This window comes from Nyctereutes procyonoides, unplaced genomic scaffold (genome assembly GCF_905146905.1).
Source record: "Nyctereutes procyonoides isolate TBG_1078 unplaced genomic scaffold, NYPRO_anot_genome, whole genome shotgun sequence".
Lineage (NCBI taxonomy): Eukaryota > Metazoa > Chordata > Mammalia > Carnivora > Canidae > Nyctereutes > Nyctereutes procyonoides.
In genome coordinates this window covers 23860542-23874985 of record NW_026575035.1, presented here as the reverse complement: position 1 = coordinate 23874985, position 14444 = coordinate 23860542, and the positions used below count along the sequence as shown (strand labels likewise).

General features: G+C 39.4%; 2 protein-coding genes across 3 annotated transcripts in view; one reads left to right on the top strand and one right to left on the bottom strand.

Annotated features, from left to right (window-relative positions):
* Window positions 1-14444, bottom strand: part of ATP6V1H (ATPase H+ transporting V1 subunit H) — a 135612-nt gene that overhangs the window by 44163 nt on the left and 77005 nt on the right. For both annotated transcript variants that reach the window (XM_055318350.1, XM_055318351.1), the window contains exon 12: window positions 8620-8721. In XM_055318350.1, coding sequence (XP_055174325.1) covers window positions 8620-8721 — 102 coding nt within the window. The remainder of the gene's footprint in view (window positions 1-8619; window positions 8722-14444) is intronic.
* LOC129505343 (glyceraldehyde-3-phosphate dehydrogenase-like) lies at window positions 11609-12792 on the top strand. The gene has a single exon (XM_055318352.1). It carries the CDS (start codon window positions 11653-11655, stop codon window positions 12652-12654), a length of 1002 nt encoding a protein of 333 aa, XP_055174327.1. The 5' UTR covers window positions 11609-11652; the 3' UTR covers window positions 12655-12792.

Here is a 14444-nt window from a genome sequence, read left to right as displayed (position 1 = left end):
TTTATTATTCTTTCCATATTTTTCAAGTTTCCTATAGTAAGCATGTTACATTTCCTGATGACTCTAATTTAGAAAAAATAAATTAACTTGGTTTGATAAAAACTTAATGCCACTATCAAAACAAGTACTAATTTTTACTTTTGTATGCTATGCTAGACTTTGTACAAAGGAAAATAGAGATCTTTACTTAATATAAAAATGTTCATTTTAAAATAAGCAGAAATTCTTTTGATTGCTCTCTCGCTCAACATTTATAATGTCCTACACTGTGGTAAACAATATGCCTGGTCAGATATAGTTCCTCTTTTTGAGAGTTACAGTCCAGCACACTTAGAGGCTAGCTCAAGCCTCTAAGGGTTTGATGTGGCTCTGATGTTGCTGTTGCAATGTTCTGCTGCATGGAACAATGTTCATTACACCATCTGTGCCAATGAGTTATGCATGCAAAGGGGGCACACTCTCCTTGGGACAACTCTCAGGCACTAGTCATCAAAGTGTGACTGCGGCATCTGTCAGGGCCACAGGTGGTCTTGTGTTTTCCAAAGACTAAACAATGGAAAAATTTTATTCACATTCCATCATACTCATTTGAAAAATAAGATTAATGAGTGGTATTTGTTTCTTGGAAATCATATCACAATCTTAAAGGCTGTGGGTCCTTTACAAGAACTAACTGCCAAGTATAGTTGACAGGGTAAATTCATTCCGATAGCTTACTTTCATGTTATTTGCATTTATTGAGGACAATTATTAAATACACAGTTTGGGGTAAGTTACTGTTATGTTATGCTCTCAGTCTGAATTTACAAAAACAAGCTACTGAATCAAAAGGGTTTCTTTAAACTATAAAAGGAGTCATGAAAATAACAAGTATGTAAAATAAGAGTGAACAGGACTCCATTTTTAATGTCATATATAAATCTGCATGCCAAGACAAATCTGAGTGTGATAAAAGAGAATGACAGATGAGAATTATGCTATGACCACTCAAATATTTATCAGTGGACCAGCAATATATTCACGGGTAATCTCCAAAATATTTCTTTTTTTTTAATTTAAATTCAATTAGCTGACAGAGTATACATCATTAGTTTCAGATGTAGTGTCCAATTATTCATCGGTTGTGTATAACATTTCTGATATGAAACTTTGTCAACTGATTTTACTGTTTGAAATGGAGAAACGGACAAAATTCAAAAGGAGACAACATCCTGACACTCCTGCTGTGTGTTGAGTATAAATCATTACCAAGAAACTTGTAAAAAGAAAAAAAGTCCACCACGAAGAACACTATGTTCTTAGAGAAAGCCAAATTTCCTTATTAAGTAATGTTTAACATCACATGATATCAAAAACATACAGCAGAGAAGAGTAGTTAAACCTTGAACAACACAAGGGTGGAGGAGGTTAGGAACATCAACCCCACACACAGTTAAAATCCACATATAACTCCTGACTCCCCCAAAACTTAATTACTAATACCCTACTGTTGACCAGAAGTCTTACCCAGTAATATAAACAACTAACACAAATTTTGTGTGTTATACTATATGTGTGTTATACCATATACCATTCTGACAGTAAAGGAAATGTTATTAAGGAAATCATAAGACAAAATACATTTATAGTACTGTATTATAAAAAGTCCACATATAAGTGGGACTACACAGTTCAAACCAATGTTGTTCAAATGGCAACTGCAATTGCTATTGTGCAGGATAATAGATACTAACAACTGGACAAAATTACTCATTTAACTGGTTTATCAAAAAACACCTAAATGGTACTTACTATGTGTTGACTCTGTCCTAAGTGCATTACATGGGAACTCATTTAATCCTCACATTTACAGAGAAGGAAACTGAGGCACAGAGAAGCTATATGCCAAGGTTGCACAGTTACAAGGTGGTAGCGCTGGGATTTGAACTTAGGCAAGTTTAGTCTGTGCACTTAACCACTGTGTAATTCTGTGCTGATGACTGTGGTGCCCACTAGCTATTAGCATATGTACTATGCACCTATGGAGAAGATATTCCTGTTGTAGCCATTCCTGCCAATTTACTGTAGTGAGTTAACATTTATTTTAACTTAATAGCGATAAAAAATAAGAAAAAGTGAGTAAAGAACTTGACTTATGCATTACTTGAGCATTTTATTCTTGATATCTTGATAAAAGATCAAGAACAAAATAATTACTATAACTGACATGAAAGAGTTACCAGTAAATTTATTAAATGCCATAAACTATAATTAAATTTAAGTATTGGGACACCTGGGTAGCTCAGCGGTTGAGCATCAGCTTTTGTTCGGCTCAGGGCATGATCCTGGAGTCCCAGGATCAAGTCCCACTTCCGGCTCCCTGCATGGAGCCTGCTTCTCCCTCTGTCTATGTCTCTGTCTCTCTCTCTCTCTCTCTTGTTCTCTCTCTCTCTCTCGGTCTCTCATGAATAAATAAATAAAATATTTAAGTATTATTTTTTTTAATGTTTATTTCAAATTCTGGGTCTGCAAACTATTTATTAAGTTTGAGAAACACTCCTGTATAGGAAGATGTGAGAATGACATCACAGAAAAAAAAAATGCTACCTTTTATCAAGCAGATTCCAAACGAATGAGACTCTTTAAGGGACTATGTGATAAGGAGAAAATAATCTGAAAATACATCTCAAACAAGAAGGAGCAAAAGACTGTAGAGAAATTTACTTATTCTGAAATAGACTGGTGAGGGGCTTCAAAAAAAAAAGAATGAATACACTGGTCCATGGATCCTTGTAAGATGTAAGCCACTGGAAGACCAAAAAACAAAAACAAAACAGTAGCATCACCGCTTATGAACAAGCAAAAAAAAAAAAAAAAAAAAAACCAAACAAACGAAAACAAAAAATTTTAGGAAGTGTTTTAGCACTTAGGACTGATGCAGCGGGTGATACCAGTGATGTGTAGAAGGCAAAGTATGGTGTCCAAGATAATCCTTAATTGGGGAGACAGTTGAGAAGGGAGGTAAGAAGGGATGTGGCTGAATTGGATGATGTGAAGGCATAAAAGGCTTCTGATTAGCAGTAGATATGGTGTAAACAGTGTATCGGTAGGACACATTTGAAACACTAGCTGGTTCATGATGTTGGTAACAAATCAGTACTGTAAGAAGGTAAGTCCTTAAATAAGCTTTTCACCACTTATATGATTTTAGAATGAGGGCACTTTATCTAGATTTACTTTTTAGCCACCTTTTTCAAAAGTACTATAAATAAGCCATTACATACGTATGAAGGATCCATCCAAAGGAACCCTGAATCTCTCATAATGGACAGTAAGCACCCTGCCCTTTGCTCCTAGGAAGACATCTATTTGAAAAGGGCATTCAATGTGCAAGAAGGAAAGAAAGTTGAGAGAAATATCTCCCCACCTATAAAACCCTCATTTCTGTATCAGCTTGCTTTCTAGCAGGTTCACCTATGAATATACCACTCCACTGGTCACTGTGATTCACCTGTATGATGTAGGCTGGAATCAAATTCATAGCACCAAGGTAAAGCACCATGATTTTATTATCCATGTCCCCCAAGGTCCTAGATTTAACCAGCTGAAAAAATGCCATAAAACATCAGATCTACTTAAAATTCAAAGGCTTTCCCCTAAGTTCTGCATGAATCCAGGTATAGATAGATATATAAAGAATGTGCAGATTCTTCATTGGCCCAAGAGGGAAGTCCAGGGCAATTCTTTCATCTATAACAAATGCTGACCAGTGAGTTCAGGCTAACTTGAATGTCTTCCAGGGTTAAGGTAGTATCACTGATCACTTCTTTTTGGGGAAGTGATCATATTCAGCGGAGGACTATGTGATCTACTGGTAGTGTTTCCTTAAATACTTGGAGGCTTCTTATCACCACTCCTAAGGTGTAAGTTACTAGGGTTTTGAGGAGGGAAGCAAGTTCATGCTTGGCCTTCATACAGGAAGTACAATACCAAGGACACTCATGGCCCCTGGAAAGAAAGTGTTTACAACTATTGGGCCACCCAAATGAGATCTTCATCAGCTGGGAGAGAAGAATAAGGGGAGGGCAGACAAGTTGATGGTGTCCTCAGTGTGGTCTCCCAGATGGATGAACCTTAGGGGTCTCGGTTCAAGTCAGATACCAGAGTCTAGTCCTGGTTCTAGAAAAGACTGACATATTTGTCTATGGTACCAGATAGGTGATACATGTCTGCCCCATGGAATGGATAAAGGAGGCTTCAGGATGGAGGTTAGGGAAGACATAAAGAACTACTGAGAGGTATTTTGCTTGGGAGATGCAAAAGCTATTATCCCTTCTGTTTCCAACAGATGTCTCAAGAGGTTAAAGGGAATGACCACCAAATTGTGGCAACACTCTCTGGAGGTAGATGACAGATCCAGCAATTAAAGTGTGCAACAGCTGAAAGATCTGTTTTCCTTCATGAGGAAAGCTACAGGGATAATTCACTGAAAAACAAAGATCATTAATATTCTCCCTCTCCTGTGGTTCTATTTTTCTCTTTACAGGTGCTAAAGTTGTTACACTTCAACTGCTACAAAATCAGAACCTATAATTTCACCTATTTTACAGTCATTGACTAAATGCATACAGACCTTTGATCTAGAAGGGTCAGTTGACAAGAAGGGTAAAAGCACTACCATAAAATTTGCAGAGATAGGCTATGGGAGTGACAGCTGCAAGATGGCTGAATAAGACATCCTTCACACATATCGCCCCTCTTCAACAGCAATAATTGGGCATCCATTCATGGAAAAGTGCCTTCATAGGATCTTTGGGATCCAGGTAGGGGACTGTGAAACCCTGGTGCATTCTCCAACTGAGACACATTGAGAAGGTAGGCTTACATTCAGGTAAGCTGATTCGCTGACTATGGTCCTGGCTACAGACCCAGAAACAGCTCTATAACCGAAAATTCTGCTACAATCCTGTTGGTTTCAGTTCTACCACTAACAAAATATGCCAAGGGACCTTGGAGGAATCATACTACTCATCCATCAGCTAACAGACACAGAGACTTTGGTCTCAGTTGTGTGGATCCTGAAATAGTCCTTAGATAGGCTCCAGCCTTTCTCTGCTGAGGTCTGGAAGTCCTTCCCTTACCCAGGAGTTAAACCTGATAAACTCTCTCAAACTGTAGATTCTGAAAGCACCCTATAACTGGTCTCTAGTCCATTCTGGCCAGTCCCCATTCTTGCTGGCACAGAGACCCAGCAGGAGATTTCTGGCTGCACCCTTATAGATTCTGAAGCGTTCTACACATGGCTCTAGCCCCATCACAGAAGGCCTGCCAGCAGGCCAGCCAACTTCAGGGACCTAGCAGGAAACACTCTGACAATGCTCCCAGAGATCCTAAAAAGGGCCCTATATCCAGCTCCATCCCTTCCCAGCCAGTCCAAGAGCAGTACTGCTGACCCAGAAAACCAGTGAGAGACACTCTTCATGTGCACCCTAGAGATCCTGAAAGGGTCCTCTACTCGGTTCTATTCCCACCAAGCTGCAGTCACGAGCAGCCCTGCCAACATAGGGACCTAACAGGGGACACTCTCATCTTTGCCTCAGGAGATCCTGAAACTATCCTATACTTGGCTCCAGTTCCTCCAGCCAAAGTCAGGGAGCAGTCCAACCTGCCCAGGGACAGGTGGTAAAAATATCCATTCATGCCTCCAAAGCCAGATATGCAGACTTCAGTCATGGCCAGGATACTAAAAATGGCCCAAGAGCTTGGTTCCAGCCCTTCTCAGTCAAGGCCCAGCACCTATCCTGCCCACGTAGGACTCAGCAGTGACCAGGCAGCAGTCCCCACTGGAACTTGGCAGGAGCTATACCCATCCATATACCTGAGAAGGGAACAGCTGACTAAGGACACAACTGTGGGAGCCTGAAGTGGACCCTTGTCCCAGCACTACCCTACTGAATAAGGTACTAGAGGCAGTCCCAGCCATATGAAGACCAGAGTGAAAACATGTCTACCTAATACCCCAATAATAAACCTGTCAACCATGGACACCACTGCAGACTCACAACCATGTACAACCCACTCCAACCCAGCATGAATGTGATTCCAAAAGTAATGCATCCATTAGCCCAGGCAACAGAGAGGAGGTCATTATCTATTGAAAATGGTAAAGACTAAAAGAAGTATTTGTTCCTTCAAATGTAGACATCGATGCAAAGCTAAACAGACCCCAAAGAATCAGATAAATACACTACCAAAGGAAACTAACAAAGCTCCAGTAACCAGTCCCATAAAAATGTATTCCTAAAGTTTACCTAACAAAGGATCAAAAAAAAACAATCATCTTAGAGAAACTTAATGAGATGAAAGAGAACACAGACAACTGAACAAAATTAGAAAAACAACACATGAACAAAATGTCAATAAAGAAACAAATAAACAGAACCAAACAGAAATCCTGGAGCTGAGAGAAGTAAAAACTGCAATAGGGAGCTTTAACACAGAGACTTACGCACCTGCTGTATCTATGCCATCTGCTTCTGGAGTGCACCCAAAATGAAGTTCTATGCTAGACCAGTAAACAAGAGTCTGCTGGGTCAGAATGAAAACATTCTGCAGTTCAAACACTGAGAGATTCAGTAGCTATACTAAATAATTTTCTACTTTTCCTGAAGTAGGTACCAATATCCTGAGTAATTTCCCATATGCCACTTGCCTAATGTTCTCTCATTTACCCTCCAGAAGAGCTTTGGGCAGGCCCAGCGCTCCAAAACTAGAGGCTACTATGCTGCATTTTGCACAGTTACCATCATATGGAGTTCACAGATGTTCATGCTCATTATTCTCACCCAGAAAAAGTACAAAGGGAAACTCCTTTTCACTCCAAAGGGACATGAATGACAACCTCTTCTTATCTCTGAGACCAAAGGTAGGCTGCCCCTTGCCCACTTCAAGCCTACTTCTCCGTATAGCAGATCCTGACAACTCAGTATGTGACCCATGTGATATTCCAAGTGGAGTTTACCAAGATCCACCAATACAAAGCAGTCTGAGTGACTATAAATCAGATCTAGAAAAAACAAAGTGAAGATCAAAAATAATATATTCCACAGACACTTGGAAATTAAAGGTAATTTCTCTGCTTGAAAAGCTATACCTCCATTCAGTCACTGACATGGTGTTTTATAATGTTTAAATATTTATAAACTATAAAGAGAAAGAGGAACTTATAAAGTAATTGTGAAATGTTAAAGTATGCAATTATATCTGTGGCTCTGCCAATTTTTGCTCACATTCTAAGATGTTCTGGGCTTACCTGATACTGTTTTATGATAAATAAGATAAAAAAGATAAATACTATTATATGTCTTCCTTATAGATAACTTTGATTAATATAAAATACAAACATTAGTAATAATAAAAGTACCTAGGGATGGCTGGGTAGCTCAGTCAGTAAAGTGTCTGCCTTCGACTCAGGTCATGCCTGGGATTGAGCTCTATGTCTTCCTGCTCAGTGGGAAGCCTCGTTCTCCCTTCCCCTCCCCACTCAGGCTCTCTCTCTCTCATTCTCTCAAATAAAAAAAAAATCTTCAAAAAAATAATAATAAAAGTAACTAATACTTATTGAGTACTTACTGTGTACCTCCTGGCACTACTCTAATCACTATATTGGGTTAATTCATTTAATCTGTGCATCAGTCTTATAAGAAAGGAATATGACTATCATCCCAATTTTATAGATTAGGAAATCAACTAGCAAGTGAAATAGGAATAATTCAACCAAGGCACTATGCATTTCTGCTTTTCCAAATAATAGAAACCTGCCCCTTTATACAAACATTTAATGTTTTCTCCCTTGATATTTTCTCCCTTGATATAATACTGGTACCTTAATTTCTTATTCTTCCCAAAAAAGCCTACCTTTTCATTGTTAATATACCTAGATGATTTTAAATTATGTGGCCAGTATCACTACCTCTGTAAAATCTTATATGTCTCCTCCCACACGGAATTCCTCTTTTCAATACTCTGAAATATACAATTCTATTCCTATACATCTAACTGTAACTTTTCTTTACAGGTATTATATTTTCTTCAATATTGTGAATCTAAGAAGTTGAATAATGATGTCTCATTTCAGGCACCTGAGCTCAGGGGATTAAGCATCTGACTCTTGATTTCAGCTCAGGTCATAATCTCAGAGTCATGAGATTAAACCCCATGGCAGGCTTACTGCTCAACAGGGAGTCTGCTTGAGATTCTCTCTCTCTCTCTCTCTCTCTCTCTCTCTCTCTGCCCCATCCCCTCTGTGCATATATGTGCGCACTCTCTCCCTCTCAGATAAAATAGTAAATCTTTAAATAATAATAAATGTCTCATCATCTCTGTAACTACTAGTAGTAGTTGAAAAATAACCAGTGCTCACAAAATGGCTATTGAATTAAAATCATACAAACAAAAATAAAACCCTGAATGTGAAATTTCTAATGTGATCTCTCCTGGTCACTACACAAGTAGTATTATAGTTGTACTGATACTTTTATACCACCCATTTTTAATTAGGTTTATCATGAGTCCCCATATTATGGGCATCTTGATTTCACCTACTCCATTAGTTCCTCTGCTAAATTACTTTTCCCTTACCGTTTGCCTCGTGGATAATGCCTCACATATTCTCCAACATCATGAGCAGCAACAGCTAAGACTTGTGGATCATCCGACACCTCCAGAAGTTTTGTCAAAATTCTGAAAGAAATTTAATTCAAAGAGAGACTGATTTCTAGTTCTTCTATAGAACACAACAAAGCATAGGTACGATGCAGATATCTTCTGAAAATAGACATTTACAAATGTAATCATATATTCTACAGATTTTACTATTACACATAATATGTGTAATATATAAGTTAGCAGGTTACTTTATACATTTATACCAGGTTACTTTCAGATGCACAATGTACACCACATACAATTCCCAAAATATCAGGAACATCTTCTCCTGCTCTCTCAAAAAAGACAACTACGATGTCAGTTAATGTTATTTTAATATACAATTACCAGCGAATCCTTGCCTATTTTGAAGATTAATCAGTTGTAAGTATTTTGTTAAGAACAAGAAGTTACTTTATTGTTAAGAAGTTACTTTAAACTGTGATCAAGAAGTTTACTTAAGAAGTTAGTTACTTAAGAAGTTACTTTAAGCTGTGATCAAGATAGAGCATGAGCCCTGAGCACACACATTCCCCCCACCCCCCACCTCTAGGCCTCTCTCTCACTCCAAGTCCCAGAAGAACCTAAAACTGAACTTCACAAGTCAAACAATACAAAACAGCAAGTGAATGGTTCTGAGAAGATGGCCACCCAAATTCACAATCCTGACTCCCTTGCTGCCCTTTTGGTCCTTTCTCTACAGCAATCACATAGGCAGAGTGAAACCACTGCAAGAGCCTGATGGTGATTCTGAGAACGGGAGCCAACCAGATGCAGAGAAGGCTCCCTTCTGTAGGGAGCTGGAGCCTTGACCACAGATTTCTGCCTCCTCAAGGACCTCCAGGGAAAGGGTTTATCTCACCTAGTGGCACATGTTTCCCCCGGAGTGGAGGGAGAGGGAGTACTCCATGCCCAAAATCCAATCCACTGGAAAAGACTGCCTTCACCCTGAGTATGAGGAGAGATCACTCAAGGAATAGATCATTCCTGTGTTAAACTGCTAATGGGCACAAAAATGGAAAGAACACTACTCAATTCATTCCACAAACAGAGCATAACTGGGAAAATTGATCAGAATGAGTAATCTTTTTAATGGCTAGGCAGAAGACTAACATATAAAAAATAAAATCTGCTAATATGCCAGCAATAGCCACTCACGTAAACAGATATATGAAAACCTTACAGAATTAGCTAATTGAATAGAATACTGAGAGAATATCCTTTCAGTTCTCAGCTCACATATCAACTCTTGCTTAAGAGCCTCTGATCCCCCTAAGATACTCTGTCCCTTATCATTTTCTACCCCACTTCCTGGTGCATTTTTCTTCACAGGACTCATTACCACCAATCATAATATTATATAGTTTCTTGACTACATTTTTTTAGTCTCTCTCCCCCAAATACAATGTATACTTAACAACAACAAGAACTTAATTTTATTTGCCATTGTGTCTGCAACACCTAGAGCAGTACTGATCATACAACCCATGCAACAGATGCTCAAGAAACACTTACTGAAAAAAAAAATGAACATATAATTTAAGTGTAAAATGGTGATGCCACCAATTGGAAAAAAGTTTGACAGATCCTAACAGAATTTAAAATACACAGACCCTTTGATCCAGCAATTTTACTTCTAGGAATCTAACCTACAGAAATATTTTCATATTTCCACAAAGATATCTATGTACACTAGGCTTTAAACAATGACTAAAAGAAAAGGCTACAGGGTGGAGGCCACATCCAAGAGTTAGGCTTTTTCCCTCCATTTCTTATTCCATGCTAGTGGCACCTACTTTGTCCTCTGTTAACACTATGTCATGTACAAAGCACTTTCACATTCACCATTTTATCGAACACCTACAACTAGGATTATTGGTTCTTCCTACCTTATAGAGATGTAAAACCAGAGGCTTAGTGAAATAAAGTAGCCCAAAATAACAACAAAAAAAATTAGAATTAAAATTTTTTAAAATAATAAAACTAAGTCATTTTAACAGACCCTAAGCCATAAGTGAAAAAGACAAGTCACAAACACATTCTGATGATGACATGTATAAATAACTTTATATAAAGATACAGGTACAGGTATGTCTATGAATGAAAGAACACTGGAGAAGTCTATCACCTGCTGACTTTGGCTACCACCAGGGAAGAGTTTGAGAGAGGAGTAGTAAAGAAACCTTTTCTCTTTACTCCTGTATGCCTTCAAGAGTATTTGAATGACTTGGCCCAGGCTGTTTGATATAAGTTAGAATTCAAAAATTCAGCACACATTTTTTTTAAAAAAAGTTACTTAATTTTACTAAGATGCTCAAGATGTTACTATCCCTTAGAATTGCTAATTTTCTTTTTCTTTTTTTAATTTAAGTTCAACAGCCAGGGCAGCCCGGGTTGCTCAGTGGTCTAGCGCCGCCTTCAGCCCAGGGCCTGATCCTGGAGACCCGGGATCAAGTCCCACATCAAGCTCCCTGCATGGAGCCTGCTTGTGTCTCTGCCTCTCTCTCTCTCTCTCTTTCTCTCTGTGTGTCTCTCATGAATAAGGAAAAAAAAGGAACTAAATTCAATAGCCAACACATAGTATATCATTAGTTTCAGATGTAGAGTTCAATAATTCATCAGTTACATATAACACCCAGTGCTCATCATATCACATACCCTCCTCAATGCCCATCACCCAATGACCCCACCCCTTCCACCTCCCCTCCAGCAATTTTCAGTTTGTTTCCTATAATTAAGAGTCTCTCGTGGTTCTTCTCCCTCTGATGACTTCTCATTAAGCTTTCCCTCCCTTCTCCTATGATCCTCTATGCTGTTTCTCATATTCCACATGAGTGAAACCATATAATTCTTTTTCTGATTGACTTATATTTCACTCAGCAAAATACCCTCCAGGCTCTCTGCTCCTCCCTGTTCGACAGACAGCCGCGTCTTCTGGTGCAGTGCCAGCCACGTCCCCGAGACACGATGGTGAAGGTCGGAGTGAACGGATTTGGCCGTATTGGGCGCCTGGTCACCAGGGCCACTTTTAACTCTGGCAAAGTGGATATTGTCGCCATCAATGACCCCTTCATTGATCTCAACTACATGGTGTACATGTTCCAGTATGATTCTACCCACGGCAAATTCCACGGCACAGTCAAGGCTGAGAACGGGAAACTTGTCATCAACGGAAAGTCCATCTCCATCTTCCAGGAGCGAGACCCCGCCAACATCAAATGGGGTGATGCTGGTGCTGAGTATGTTGTGGAGTCCATTGGGGTCTTCACCACCATGGAGAAGGCTGGGGCTCACTTGAAGGGCGGGGCCAAGAGGGTCATCATCTCTGCTCCTTCTGCTGATGCCCCCATGTTTGTGATGGGCGTGAACCACGAGAAGTATGACAACTCTCTCAAGATTGTCAGCAATGCCTCCTGCACCACCAACTGCTTGGCTCCTCTAGCCAAAGTCATCCATGACCACTTCGGCATCGTGGAGGGCCTCATGACCACTGTCCATGCCATCACTGCCACCCAGAAGACCGTGGATGGCCCCTCTGGGAAGCTGTGGCGTGACGGCCGAGGGGCTGCCCAGAACATCATCCCTGCTTCCACTGGCGCCGCCAAGGCTGTGGGCAAGGTCATCCCTGAGCTGAACGGGAAGCTCACTGGCATGGCCTTCCGTGTCCCCACCCCCAATGTGTCAGTTGTGGATCTGACCTGCCACCTGGAGAAAGCTGCCAAATATGATGACATCAAGAAGGTAGTGAAGCAGGCATCGGAGGGCCCCCTCAAGGGCATCCTGGGCTACACTGAAGACCAGGTTGTCTCCTGTGACTTCAACAGTGACACCCACTCTTCCACCTTCGACGCCGGGGCTGGCATTGCCCTCAATGACCATTTTGTCAAGCTCATTTCCTGGTATGACAATGAATTCAGCTACAGCAACCGGGTGGTGGACCTCATGGTCCACATGGCCTCCAAGGAGTAAGAGCCTCCTGGACCACCAGCCCCAGCAAGAACAAGAGGAAGAGAGAGGCCCTCAGCTGCTGGGGAGTCCCTGCCCCAACTTAATCCCCCAACACACTGAGAATCTCCTGACCTCCAATTTACATCCTAGACCCCGAAGAAGGGGAAGGGCTTGGGGAGCCCTACCTTGTCATGTACCATCAATAAAGTATACTGTACCCCCCCCCCAAAAAAATACCCTCCAGTTCCATCCACATCGATGTAAATGGTAAGTAGTCATCCTTTCTTATTGGCTGAGTAGTATTCTATTGCATATATATACCACATCTTCTTTATTCATTCATCTGTCAATGAACATCACTTGGTATCAGGGAAATATAATCAAAACCAAAATGAGATACCACCTCATACCAGTCAAAATGGCTAAAATTAACAAGACAGGAAACAACAAATGTTGGTGAGGATATGGAGAAATGGGAACCCTCTTGACCTGTTGGTGGAAATGCATACTGATACAGACACTCTGGAAAACAGTATAGAGTTTCCTTAAGAAGTTAAAAATAGAGCTACCCTATGATCCAGCAATTGCACTACTAAGGATTTACCCCAAAGATATAAATGTATTGATCCGAAGGGGTACCTGTACCCAATGTATATAACAGCAATGTCCACAAGAGCCAAACTGTAGAATTGCTAATTTTAAATTAAAGTTTAAAATTTAAGTTTAAAATATCTAACATAAAGTTTTGAAACCATTTGACTATTTGCCGACAAACTATTCAATTACAAAATACAAATCTTGTTTCTTAAGATCTGTACTAAAAAACAACTTGAATCACCATGACCTTTGCTCATATCATTTGCATTTCAACAAATACTTAAAAGCAATAAAACACTGTTCATAATCTGTACAAGTCTATGAAGCTTACGTACTTTAGTTTCTGCAGCTCATTTATTTGGTAATATCTCCTAAGAGTGTGGCTCAACATTTCTCTACCTACCCTTACTTTTTTTTTTTTTACCTACCTTTTTCTATCATCTCTGTGTGTCAAATATCTAACTCTGTAAACAACAGGAAACACTAATAAAAAACCTCACTGTCAATCAAGGAATTATTTCATTAAGCAGTAATTACATGCCTTTTATTTTCCAGACTGAGATATCTGCATTTCCAAATAATAGAAAAGGATGAGAATTTATTATATACATACATGTTCCAAACTCAGTGTAAATATACACCTCACAATAGGATCCCATAAATGAGGAAATAAGATCCAGAGAAGTTACATATCTGCTTAAACATACAACTGTTGAAACAGATTTGAATCACTATGTGTCAACTCTAGCCCATGCTAAGCAACTACCCCATGATGATAGTTCATTCAACTCAAGCACATGAAAACCCACAAAGAAAAAACAAGACATATATTCAATCTCCCATACATTTATTTTTTTTATTTCAAACTTGCTCTTTTTAAAAGGCCAACTTGCAAATTATCCTAAAATGAAGTTTAATTCAACTGAGACATTTTAATAGTTTCTAGAGATTAAAGTATGTTAATGTTATTTTTACTATTTTGAAATTTTATTAAGATATTATTTTATGAAATAAGAAAATATTCACTTAAGATTCCTTAAAATATAACAGAATATTTGTTCTGAATACCTTAAACCAAAAGCCAGCAAATTACAGCTGAAGTCTAAACCCAGCAGCTACCTGTTTTTGTACATAAAGTTTTATTGGAACAAAGCCACACTTACTAGTTTGCCTACTGTCCATGGTTGCCTTGGCAGTTGTGACAGAGACTGAAC